General features: G+C 34.6%; 1 protein-coding gene across 1 annotated transcript; it reads right to left on the reverse strand.

Annotated features, from left to right (window-relative positions):
* Window positions 1-472: 472 nt before the first annotated feature.
* Window positions 473-2176, reverse strand: LOC107848707 (limonoid UDP-glucosyltransferase-like). Its single transcript, NM_001324657.1, is given in 1 exon segment — window positions 473-2176. A coding segment is annotated over 1 exon segment (1428 nt). The 5' UTR covers window positions 2117-2176; the 3' UTR covers window positions 473-688.
* Window positions 2177-14341: the final 12165 nt, after the last annotated feature.

Here is a 14341-nt window from a genome sequence, read left to right on the forward strand (position 1 = left end):
TTATATTAGGTCAATATTTGGATTAAAGTGTAAATTAAAAACTTGTGGGGTATTCTCAAACTACCCCAACATTCTTAATCATTAATAAAATAATTGTCTCCTACACCCAATTATTAAAACTTGAGTCACCTACATTTATTTTAAAACTCTTTTGTCGTGTTTAACTTAATTACTCATGTAATATAGAGTGGGCTATATTCTCTAATGTAACTTTACTAGTTGCATTTTGTTTTGTAATTTCTTCATTTTTTTAATTTGCTACTCTTTAATCTCAACATGTGACATGACATGTTTAATATCAAAAGATTAAAGGATATTTTGGTATACTATATATATTTTTAGTTTAAGACCACAAAATTCAAAATTATTCTTTTATTTTCTTGAATTTTGTTTCAAGTAAACTAAAACAAACAAATTGAATTGGAGAAAATAACCTAAATTATTTAAATCCACTAGTACAACAAACAAATTCTCTGATAATTTCAAATTTTATTTAGTTTTTGAAATTGAGATAACGATACAGGATTTACGGGATGAAAAATTGAACCATTACAATACGGCGAAAGAAGTGAGATCTCTTATTATTTATGGAATAATAGACAAGAATATAGTAATATGCAATTATCATAAAGACAAATTAATTATACACCATGTGTATGGATTCTTCAGCGTACGTTTTGTGCTGCGATCACACACTTCTAACATAGTCCACAAAAGTTTGCAAGTTCCTCTCGGAGGAGCCACCCGCAGCCACCGCTTCCTCCGCCTTCTTCTTCCATTTCAACGCGTTCTCTTTTAACTCTGCCGTCTTTGGCCCATTCATAGCCTCCCTTACACGTTTCTCCACTTCTTCTCTCGGAATAATCCTATTTTCAGACTCACCTCTACATAGTCCAAGTCCAATTTTAAAAACATCGACTATGTACTTCGCATCGGTGACTTGATCACCCCATTGAGGAAAAGCCAAAACAGGCATGCCACTAGAAAGTGCTTCTAGAGTTGAATTCCAACCACAGTGGGTCACAAAACAAGCCACTGACGGATGGGACAAAACTTGTTCTTGTGGACACCATTGCACTATTTTCGCTCTATCTCCTGCTTTTTCTAGAAATTCACTAGGTAATAATAATGAATCAAAATTTTGGAGTTTGGTAGGTGGCCTAATGACCCACAAAAAGTTCACACCTGAATTCAACAATCCATATGCTATTTCCTCCGCTTGTTCTTTTTTTAATATGACCACACTACCAAAGGAAATGTACACTACAGAGGATGGTGATTTTGCATCAAGCCAATCTATGCAATTTTCTACCTTCATAAAATCACCTTGGACATCACTAGATGTAGGACCTAGTTCTTTTGGATATTTGAACAGAGGACCAACGGTTTTGATGGGAAATTTTTTGGAGAGGTAATTGACAACATCTTGTTCAAGTTCTTGGAAAGTTTCCATAAGTATAAAGGTAAGTTTGGATATATTCTTGAATTGGCCTAAAATGGCTGTTTTCAAGAAAGTATATGGACTTGAAGGGTGCAAGAAACTAGGAACTTCATCGTACTTCAACAAAGGCATACAAGGTACTTGAACATCAATTTCAGGTTGCGATTCACTAGGAAATGGAACTAAGCTATGACTATGATGATAATAAGCTGAAAAGCTGGCAGCAGATTGTACCCAAAGCATAGCACTAGGGATCCCAAGGCTCTCAGCAACATCACAAACCCAAGGAATAAAAGGATTATTAATCAAACACGAAACAGGGCTGCCCTGTTCCGCATATTTCTTGATCATTTTAGGTAAAATTTTCTTGCCCATAAGCTCAAGATGTTGCAAGTACAACTCTAAATCGTTACCATCGGGCTTCGAGTGATCCCATTCGTCTTCGAAGAAATCAAATCTCATCATCCCACTACCATAAGGAGTGGGTTCACAGCTGATTTTTGGGTTGGCTCCTTTCATTTCGGCACCAAAACTTTCTGGTGCTGAAAAAGTGACAAGAAGGCCTTTCGAAGCGAGGCGTTTAGCAAGTCTAATTAGAGGTTTAACATGTCCTTGGCCTGGAAACGAGACAAGAAAGGCATGAACGAGTGCACCCTCACTTACTTTAGATCCCATTCTTTTTTGAAAAAAGAAATTAGTGAAGAAAGCAGCTAGGGAACACAATAGGAGAGAGAATAGTTGGATTTGGTTATTGGTTATTATAATAAATAATAAAAGTGAGGAAATCGGATTACTTGAATCAACTTTTGTTTGGCTTAAATAAAAGAGAAGAAATTGAGATATACTTGAATCTGACTTTTGCTCGGCTATACTAATAGAAGTGAAGAAATTGGAATGTACTACCTCCATTCCTTATTACTTGTCACAACTTAAATTTAATTAATTTTTAAAATTAAAGTAAATAATTTAATATTTTAAAATTAAAATTTAAATATTAAAAAATTATATAAAAATAATATATATGATAATTTTCTTATATCATTAATATAAAAAAATATACTTTACAATATTTATTAAGATCTATATTATTTTACTCTTAAAAAAGAAAGAAAGAGAACTAAAAAGACCGAAAGGAGTATTTGAATCAACTCGTGTCAAAATTGAATTTTTCCAAGTGTGGAGCGGATGGATCGGTTGAATTGTTGATACGCTTCCACTTTTTCTCTACGTGCGACAAAATAAAATTTTGTTGTCTATCAAGAAAGGGGAGACTATGCGAATTTAATTATGTTTGATTAGATAGGGAATAGTAGTATTTTTTTTCTCTACTCTATTGTTTATCTTTTATTGGCAAGTAATTTTCTCGAGTTTGAAACCAACATGATGTCCTTTTGTTTGAAAAGAAGAGAGAAAAGCATTTAGCATTCTTTCGAATAATGTTTAAAGTTGCTACGATATTCTAGCCATATAAATTTTATTTAAATTAAATTTAAAATATAATAATTCAAATTAATGTGATGAATTAATATAATTAAATTAATTATTTAAGTTCAAATATGTGTGAATTTAATTAAAGTCCAATTTCAATTGAGTCAGTTTATTGATTTGATCACAAATGATGAGCTCACTTTGTTTAGTTCAAAATATCATCTTATTCTAAAGGCTCAATTGGGTGTCACGTGTCAAATGATGTAGTATGTCAAGTCAAGTGAAGGAGTCAATAGGATCATGCCACATATCAAAATGATGCAGCAAGTCTAATGAAATCAAAAACCCATAAAATGCTTCATGTCACTTAAATCTGATTGGTCAAAAGAAATCCACCTTCACCATAACTCTTTCCTTCCTACAATTATAAATAGGGGTCTTAATTCAAAAAAAAAAAGGAAAGAATTCCAACAAGAAGCAAGAGAAAGTTCGTGAATCAAACGCACAATTTCCTAGCAAAGTTCAAGCATTCAAATCCAGTTTATCAAGATTCAATATCAAGACCACAAGACTCAAGAACAAGCTTTAAGACCCTTGAATTCACGTACAAGTCAACATCAAATCCATCAAATTCACAAATCAAATTCAAATTCAAGATCAAGCTCGAAGCCTTTTAATTTATATTTGAAAAGGCGAATAAAAGGATTCATAGAGATTGTAATACTCACATATTGAAATCAATAAAATAATTGTTGCAAGAACAAGCTTAAAAACCCTTGAATTCAAGTACAAGTCAACATCAAATCCATCAAATTCACAAATCAAATTCAAATTCAAGATCAAGCTCGAAGCCCTTGAATTTATATTTGAAAAGGCGAATCAGAGGATTCATAAAGATTGTAACACTCACATATTGAAATCAATAAAATGATTGTTGCAATATTTTTCTCATCCCTATTATTTTTTTTTCGTTCCAAAATTTACTATCCTACAAATTCGGGAATGTCCAGTGGGACGATCTCTACCTCTTATCTTAATTTTTTCAACTTCAATGTTTAAGAACATTGAAATGACTTTCAAGAAGGTCAATTCTCAATTAACTGCTTCCAAGGTTGTTGATTTCAAATTCTCCACTGAAATATAGAGCATCCTAGATGTTACATTTGGAAGCTTTGGAGCTATCACAGGGAGCAAGGCTAGCACGCTAGGATAACAAACACATCAAGCATTGTCCGCGCCAACTCTAATTTTTAGAACTTCAACCCAAAAATAAGCGAGGCCTCATGCAAGTGCTACAAAAGTTGGAAGCAATGTAACAGAGACACTTAAGAAGACTTTAGCTCTAGTTGAGCACTCTGATTCAAAATACTCTAGCACAAAGAATGATGAACATTCAGCCAACACATCATCTCCATCTATACCGCATAAGCTGAGTACTTGAAAGATCAACTTATGTGATAATACATGTTACTCTCTAATCTCTCCAATGATCATGTATGCAAGGGTAACTAACGGCTCATCTATGGAGGAGTAGCTTGCTAACCTGACAAAGGCAATTGAAGGTCTGACCAAATATGTATAAAAATTAAGATGCACGGATTAATAAGTTGGTGGATAGGATGGATGGCTTAATAGATGGAGAGTTTAGGCGAGTATAGGCATGTACCTAAAAAAGCTCCAGAAGTTTACGAGATAGAACATCTTGTAAAACAAACATCACCGCCTACGGAGGTACAAGTTTCTTCTGAATGAGTGATCTCAATTGATCAATTGAAGGGACCTCAAAGACAAGTATGATATTATCACCAAATCTTTCCTAACATACACTAACCCCTACACTACAAGGATTGATAGCCTTAAAATGCTCGTCGGCTATCAACCCCCCAAATTTTAATAATTTGAGGGAAAAGGAAATCCAAAGCAGTATATCGCTCACTTTGTTGAGACATGTAATAATATTGGAACCTACAGTGACTATCTTGTCAAATAATTTTACCTTTTCTTAAGGAGATATGTCTTTGATTGGTACACGGACCTTGAGCCTAATTCCAACAATAGTTGAGAGCAATTGGAGCATGAGTTCCTAAATCACTTTTATAGCACAAGCCGTACAGTGAGCATGGTAGAGCTCACAAATACTCGCCAAAGAAAGGACGAGCCAGTTATTGACTTCATCAATCGATGGAGAAATGCGATCCTAAACTAAAAATATAGGCTCAACGAAACTTTTGTAATAGAGATGTGTATCCAAGAAATGCACTGGGAGCTTCTCTATACTTGCAAGACCTTAAACCAAAATTCTTTAAAGAATAAGCTACTCATGCACATGACATGGAGTTGAGCATGTCTTCTTCTAGAAAAGGAGTAGCGCCTATCCATGACTCTCGAAAGGGATAAAATAAATAGAAACCCAGAAGATGGAGTAAGTTTGTCCCCAAAAGAAACAATAAAGAATCCATAAATGTCAATGTATCTCCTGTAAAGTTCACCATAAAGGTAAGAAAAAATCAAAGTGTAAAGACAACTTCTCGAGGACGTCCAAATTAGAAGTTGACCTTAAAGGAGATGCAAGAAATAAAATACCCCATCCTTGATTCAGATGTTGCCGAGATTTTCAATGAACTTCTTGAGCATAAGCTCATTGAACTACCAGAGATGAAGTGGCTCTAAGAATCTGAAAGGACCAATGACCCAAATTATTGCAAGTATCATTAGCTTATGGTCGCCCCCTAGAAAAATATCATGCAATCTGCAAATGAGAAGAAGATCTTCTTCGATGATGTGAAGGTCAATTTTATCAAATATGTATCACTTTTGGCTCATTTGATCTGATCCAACTATGCTTCGAAGAGCATAAAGATGAACCAGTAGAGCATTACAAGTCTTTAGTTGATGAAGGTGATGATGACGGTTGGACTCTAGGGACAAGGCAGAGAAACAAGAAGGCAAGTCCATGAAAAAAGTCATCCAACCAACCAACTAGAAAAAGGACAGTAAAGAAATTGAGAAAATAGAGGCTAGTTGAGCTTCCAAAGAGGGCAAGGTTAATAGAGCATCACCATCAAAAACCACGACATCATGTGACTTTGAAAAAAAAATTCTAAGTTGGTTTCGTGCAAAGACTGTCTAAGTTAACCTTGAGGCAATTGTTTTAATACTGGAAAAGAGGGGGCAAAGGGTGAAAACCTACCCATAGAAGTTTCTTTGTCTTCTACAAAGCATACTGAATCTCTTAGCCAAGAAGCACATGTATGTGATACAAAAATCACATTTACAAATTATTATCTCCTACTTAGTGAAACCCGACATAATTGTCCCTTGTACATAGTGAGTTATGCTCTGGGAAATAAGATAAATAGAATCTTGACAAAAAAGGGATCTGTAGTCAACATCTTGCACATTCGCATAATGAAGGAACTTGGCATCGCTACTGATGAACTTTACCAAAGTCGTTTGATGATCCAGGGCTTCAAGCAAAGGGTTTAAAGAGACATAGGATCTATCAAGTTAGGGATTCATATGGACAATTTTGGATCAAAAGCATTGATGCATGTGATCGATGCCAAGACTTCATACAATATATTGCTTGGTAGGCCTTGGGTACACGAGAACAAAATTATCTCATCATCTTACTATCAATGCTCAAAGTATTTTAAAGATGGAGTGGAAAGAAAGATAATTATCGACGATGAGCCATTCACTAAAGCTGAGTCACACTTTAATGATGCAAAATTCTACTTGAAGAATTATGTTGTTCATGAGAAAATGGTTGATGATGTCACATAGACCAAGTGTGATAATCTTGAAACTAAGAAGGTCACGGTGGCTATCAAAAAAGTTTCCACCAAGAAGCCTCTCTCTACTTTGAATAAAAAAAGCATCACATCTATGAAAAAAAAAGAAAACTCCTATTCTCCGCTACGTACCAAAGGTAAAGAGAGAAAAAAATCATTCATCTGATGCCCAAGATAATGTATGGAGAGGGATAACTCTACCTATCAAGCAAATAGATGCAATAAACCCGTTCTCAAGGCTACTAGGAGAATTTGTGGCTCAAAATCCGCCATAAGAGATAACACTCCCTACGAAGCGTATGAACGAAGGATTCAATCCTAATGCATACAAGTTATTTGAAAAGATTGAATATGATCCTAATAAGTCATCAAGGTTGGGTAAGATTTCATCAGAAACTACAACCAAGCAGGTATGTAAAGGCCTAGGGTACACATAGCCACCTCCAGTTCGCATCTCCATAAGAAGGGCAGTTAGTAACTAAATCACTGTAGAAGAGGAGTCTACTACTTCCAACAAAAGGATTTCTGTCTTTGATCGATTAGGAGAATCAACTACAAAACTTCTGTTTTTTAGAGGTTGGGTCCACTAAATACCAAGAAAAGTAGCAAGCGCCAGAGAAGTTGTATAAACACAGCAAGGCACTCTTCACCTAAGATCCATAAGGATTTCCAAATTTTAATTCCTTGTAGAATAAGGCAATAGATAGAACTTGTGGTTTTATGCAAGGAGGTGTCAAAATCAAAAACTCATACTGTGGTTTATACTAAGAAATGTAAGGAAGATGAAAAAAGTGTTGGCTCTTCATATGATATTACATCCCAAAATGATAATTACGCCTCATCTCAAATGAAGATTGATGAAGAGTTGGAAGATATTTCCTGATGTAACTACATATCTATCAACGATGATGATCCTCAAGAGAAGTAAGATATTGGGGATGCTTCATTAGAACTTGAAAAATAAGTAATGACCATAATAGATCCCTTAAAAGAAGTGAATCTTGGCACTGATGAGGACCCAGACCAACTTACCGAGGCATTTTTCTAGAAATAGATGAATAAATCACTTATATGGACATTCTAAAGGAATATAAGGATGTCTTCACTTGGAGTTATAAAGATATGTTCGGCTTATATCCAAAAATAGTAGTCCATAGTTGGTGGTCAAGAATGTTGTTCGTCCTATTAAGCAAGACCAAAGGCGCTTCAGGCCAAAATTGGTGCCATTGATTGAAAATGAGGTTAAACAACTCATAAAATCTATCTTTATTCATGAAGTCAAATATACCACATGGATTTCAAGAATTGTTACTATGCAGAAGAAGAATGGCCAAATTTGAGTTTGTGTCAACTTTAGGATCTCAACAATGCATGCTTTAAGGATAATTTTTCGATCCCTATTCCAGAGTTTTATGATTGATTCCATCACTGATTATAAGGCGATGTCCTTCATGGATGTTTCATCCGGCTATAACAAAATCTGTATGGCACCAAAGAATTAAGAGATCACTACATTTTGTACGCCCAAAGGTATTTATTTCTAAAAAGTGATGTCTTTCAGTTTGAAGACCATTGGTTCCACTTATCAAAGGATTATGCAAAATATCTTTGACAGCCTACTCCATAAACATATCGAGTGCTATGTGAATGACTTGGTGGTAAAGTCAAGAAAGAGGGGCGACCACTAGAAGGACCTAAGAATGGTATTTGAGTTGCTTCAAAGATATCAACTTAGAATGAATCCATTGAAATATGTCTTCGAAGTTACTTCTGGAAAGTTTCTTGGCTTCATTGTACCGACACCGAGGAATTAAAATTGATCAGGCCAAAGTCGACGTAATTTTGAAGATGTCCGAGCCTTAAAATATTCACGATTTAAAAAGTCCACAAGGAAGGCTTACATATTTAAGGATATTTATCTCAAACCTGGCAAAAAAAATCAGCCATTTAGCTATCTCATGAAGAAGAATGCTCTTTTTGAGTGGGACCAAGCTTGTAGCAAGGCCTTTGAGAGTATTAAATGATACTTGATGAAGCCTCCAGTTCTTGCGGCAACCATACCTGGAAAACCATTGATACTCTATATCACATCACAAAAAAGGTCAGTTGAAGCATTATTGGCTTAAGAAAATAGTGAAGGAAGATAAAACACTTTTTACTATTTGAGCAGAATGATGACACCAAATGAGCTGAAGTATTCTCCGATCAAAAAGTTAGAGTTTGGTATTGGCCTCCTCAATCCAAAAAATAAAACACTACTTTCAAGATCATGTCATTTGTTTTGTGTCTAGGGCAAATTCCATCAAGTTTGTGATGTCAAAACAGTCCTTAGTGATCCACTTGCAAGGTAGTACCTTCAATTTCATTAGTTTAAAATCGTCCACATTCCCTAAAAGGCTATGAAGGGATAAGTATTAGTAGACTTCTTAGAAGACCACCCGATACCTGATGATTGGAAATTGATCGATGAAATTTCTAATGAAGATGCAACGGTTGTTGAAGTTAGATCCCCATGAAAGATGTAATTTAATGATGCCACATATCGAGGTGGAGTTGTTGCTGTCATGATGTTTTTCACTCCACAAGTAGAGGTCATCCCATACTTTTTTACCCTGACAAATCATTGCTCCAATAATATTGTTGAATATGAAGCGCTAATACTCGGACATGAGATGGCAGTCGACATGAAGCAACTGCAATTACAAGTCCTTAGTGACTCTCAATTGGTGATCAAATATCTCTTTGGGAGCTATGAGGTTAGAAAGCCTGAGCTACACCCATATCATGATTATGCTCAAAAGTGAATGGGATGGCTTGGAGAAGTAACCCTCCAATATGTTCCAAGGAAAAAAATAAGCAAGATGATTCCCTAACTACTTTGGCCTTAACCATAACTATTTCGAATTAGAAATGAGTTACTATCTACCAATAATGGGTAGTAACATTGTTGAATAAGGATGAAGATACAAAAAGTAATATTGAGCACCTCATTATTGTGTCTGGAGTAGTAATAGAAGACTGGCGATAACCTGTAATGGACTACTTATATTATGGATACTTTCAGAGAATCCAAGGGGAAGGACTGACATCCATTGCCGTGCACCTCGCTTGCTTTACTATAAATATACGCTATATAGAAGATCATTTGAAAGAGTACTCTTATGATGTTTGGGAGAGAAAGAAGTAGTTCAAGCTTTACAAGAAGCCCACTTGGGGGTTTGTGGATCTCATCAATTTGGATTAAAGGTTCACTTTCAAATTAAAAGGATTGAATATTATTGGACAACGATGGTGAAAGATTACTTGGACTATGCTAAAAGACGTAAAGCTTGCCAATTTTATATGGATTTCATACATCAACCTACTAAAGTATGACACACACCTATAGCATCCTGGCTACTCAATGCTTGTTCATTGGATATTGGACCACTACTAAAATATTCTGGTAGACACTTGTACATCTTGGTCGTGATAGATTACTTCTCAAAATAGGCTGAAGTCGTTGCTCTCAAAGAAATAAAGAAAGAGAATGTTGCAAACTTCATCTGAGTAAATATCATATACTACTTTGGAATTCCTTAGTACATAATAACTAACAACGTCAAGTCATTTGACAACAAGCTGATGAACAAAATTTGTGATCTCTTTGGTTTTAAGCAATATAAATCTTCTATGTACCATGGCACTACCAATGGTCTAGCAAAAGCATTCAATAAGACTTTATACAATCTATTGAAGAGAGTTGTCTCCAAATCCAAATGGTACTGGTATGAATGAATGGAAGAATCTTTATAGTCATATAGGATGACTTATCGCATAATGACATAAACAACCCCATAATTACTTACTTTTGGAGTCAAAGCAGTCCTTCCACTTGTCAAATACCCTATTTGAGATTAGTTATTCAATAAGGGCTCACCAAATAAGAAAATGCTAAGTTGCATCTTGAGGAGTTAGAAGCTCTTGATAAGAAGAGGCCGGAGGCTCAGCAAAATCTTGAATGTCATCAAGCCTGTTTATCTCGTTATTTCAACAAAAAAAAGTTTGCTTGAGGTGTTTTCAAGTTGGAGACCAAGTCCTTATAGTATGAAGGCCCATTATTACTTCTCATAAGTCTGGGGGCAAATTCACCCCAAAGTAGGATAGACCATATGTCGTACAAGAGGTATATTCTAGTGGTGCTTACAAGCTAGTCGATGCAGATGGCGTAAAAATTGATCCAATCAACATCAAGTTCTTAAAAAATTACTATCCTTGAAGGAAAATGACACTCCTTAAGGGACAAGTATAAAATACATTTCCACTCTTGGCCCATAAGATTATAAAATGTGTACGGCTCAAAAAAAGGTCTGCTAAATTAAAAACCTCAAAAGAGGAGACCTAGGCAAAAGTTAGGATACAAAAAATCCACCTTAAAAAAACACTCACCCAGAACTACATTGTGACATGATCCTCTTTGTCAAGGTACGCAGGTGCTTAGAATGTCATTCTGAGCTCAGTTGCATCAGTGTCAAAAAAATATGTTCCCTATGTATCTGTCATATTAAAGTTAAGTTTCCAAGAATACTCATCAAATTTTGAACTTACACCAAGTATTGGTGGCTCAATAAGGGCAAACTCCAATGAAATATGAGCTTCGTTCACATAAGTTGATTTTTCAAATTCACCAAATTTTGAAGTTGAAATTTACAAATCTTCCACATCAAAGCCTTCAAAGTCTAATAACTGAAATCTTCAGATGATGTATGTCTATAAGTTGAAGTCTTCAGAATTTACATATTGGAACTTTCAAATTCACTATATCAAAACCTACAGATTCAAGGATTTATTCTTAAGAAGACTTCAAAATTTTCATGCCTTAAGGTGAACGAGATTTGACCATTTTCACCTTAAGCTGATCTTTTTACAGATTTATTATTAAAAGGATCTCAAAATTTCCATGCCTTAAGGTGGACAAAATTTATTTTTTTGCACTTAAAGAGTTTCTTCACGAATGTATCCTTAAAGGGATCTCTAATTTTTCATGCCTTAAGGTGGAGAAAATTTGTTCCTTTCCATCTTAAGTTGGCCTCTCATGGGTTTATCCTTAAAAAGATCTCAAAATTTCCATAACTTAAGGTGGAAAATATTTGTACCTTTTCACCATAAACTGGCCTTTGAACGGGTTTGTTATGTAAAGGGACCATACTTGAAGCTGAACTTGTCAGGTCACAAGGTGATAGAGGCGAAGTAAAACTCTCGCACCTTAGGCTGACCATTGCACAATTGCATTGGTAAAAGGTCTCATACTTAAAGTAGACCATTTCATAATTACATTGGTGAAAGAGCGCATACTTAAAGAATACCATTACATAAGTGCATCGATAAAATGACCATACTTAAAGATAACCATTGAATAAGTGTATCGGTGAAAGGGCCCATACTTAAAGATGACCATTACATAAGTGCATCAGTGAAAGGTCCTATACTTAAAGATGACCATTGCATAAGTGCATCAGTAAAAGGATAATACTTAAATCTGACCATGGCATAAATGCATCGGTGAAAGGGCCCATATTTTAAGAGGACCAATGAAAGGGACCTTACTTGAATAAAAGAAACCAAACTTGAAGCCAAATCAGTCATTTTTAAGGTGCACGAAGACAAATTTAAACTCTCTCACCCTAAACCGATTGTTGCATAGTCACCAATCTTGAGCCAAATTGGTCGGTCTTAAGGTGTACGAAGTCTAAGTTAAACTCTCGCACCTTAAGTCGATTGTTGCATAATCACTAATATTGAAGCCAAATTGGTTGATCTTAAGGTGTACGGAGGTAAAGTTAAACTCTGTCACCCTAAATTGATTGTTGCATAATCATCAATATTGACGTTAAATTATTCGGTCTTAAGGTGTATGAAGGCGAATTGAAACTCTTGCATTGAAGCTGATTGTTGCATAGTCACCAATTTTGAAGCTAAATTGGTTGGTATTAAGGTGTATGAAGGCAAAGTTAAACTCTCACATCCAAAGTCGATTGTTGCATAGTCACCAACCTTAAATCCAAATTGGTTGGTCTTAATGTGTACGGAGGTGAAGTTAAACTCTCGCACCTTAAGCTGAGTGCTGCATAATCATTAATTTTGAAGCCAAATTGATCGATCTTAAGGTGTACGGAGGAGAAGTTAAACTCTTGAATCTTAGGCCGATTATTTCACATTGCTATCTGCTTTGATTCTACGAAAAGAAAAAGAAAAGACAACACAAAGAACACACAAGTAGGAGAGAGATTGGTACATGGAAGGACAATCAAACTTGAGAGTCATGCATCACCAACTTGAATTGAGATAAGATATTTTAGTGAGAATGAAACCCTCAAAATCTAGTTTTTAACAATCATTATACCCGTTGATGGTGATGTTTCTACATCAAGGTATAAATTATTTAGTGAGGCGATGCAAATATGAAATTCTCTGCCGGACAGAATCTAGGACCAACTTCAAAAAATCATCAAGAATAATTTGGAAGGTTGTAAATTTAAATTTTTGGATATGATATATAGGCATGTCTATAGTATCTATAGAATCAAGTGGATCATAATTTTGATACTCCCATATTGAGATATAAATTTTTTGGTGTTATTGCGTAAATCTAAAACTATTGATGCATCAAAACCTAATATTGATTTTGGGGTAACATCTGAAATAATCTTGAAAGCATTAAATTATAAGTTCTAAATATGTTATATATCTTTGTGTCTAGTTTTATAAGAATCAAGCGGCTTGTGATTTCGTCATTCCAGCTACAAGATATGAAAGTTTTACTAAAGATGCAAATCTGAAATTTCTAACATGATAAAATTCAAGGCTAACTTCAAAAAGTTTGATGAATTATATTGAAGGATTTTAAATCTAAATTTTTTATTCATTGTAGATCACAAAGTTTAGTTTCTGAATATGAAACCGTTCACGATTTTGACATTCCTACAATAAGATATGAATTTTCTACCACTAATATGTTGGGCAGGGAAAAAGTGTCAAAAAAAAATAGAAAGAAAAAAATTACCTTGACATTATTCATGGCTTGAAAATCTCAAAACTGATATTAGATAAGTGGAGAACTTATATCCTTTTATAGAGTTGTAGAGTGACTATTTTCATCTCCAATATAAATCAAATTGGAAGAGTTATATTCCCAATTGAAAATGGTTAAGTAAGGAGGTGAGAAGATTTCTAAAATCTGTTTGGAATTGGAAAAAGTCAAAATATCCTAGTAGAAGTGGACATCATTAAGCAATTCATTATTAGAGTTGGATACCATGCTTCACCAATGAGTCTAACGTGAAGAAATTTATGGCAACTTTTTAAATTCAAATCATGACTCGGTAAAAAAAGAGTTTTTGAGAGGCAATATCAATATATAAATTGCATGGTCAGCTTTAAATATTGTCAACTAATGAAATGAGGTGTTCATATGTATGAAAATCTTTGAAACACGAAGGAAGCATGCTTAAATAAATCATACTTCAGGTCTATTCTCCAAAGTATACACTCGACTAGTCTTGAAGCAGGGGCATTTGTAGTCATATAAATTTTTTTCAAATTAAATCTAAAATATATTAATCCAAATAAATGTAGTGGATTAATATAATTGAATTAATTATTTAAGTCCAAACATATGTGGATTTAGTTAAAGTCCAAT

Source organism: Capsicum annuum, chromosome 9, assembly GCF_002878395.1.
Source record: "Capsicum annuum cultivar UCD-10X-F1 chromosome 9, UCD10Xv1.1, whole genome shotgun sequence".
NCBI classification, from domain to species: domain Eukaryota; kingdom Viridiplantae; phylum Streptophyta; class Magnoliopsida; order Solanales; family Solanaceae; genus Capsicum; species Capsicum annuum.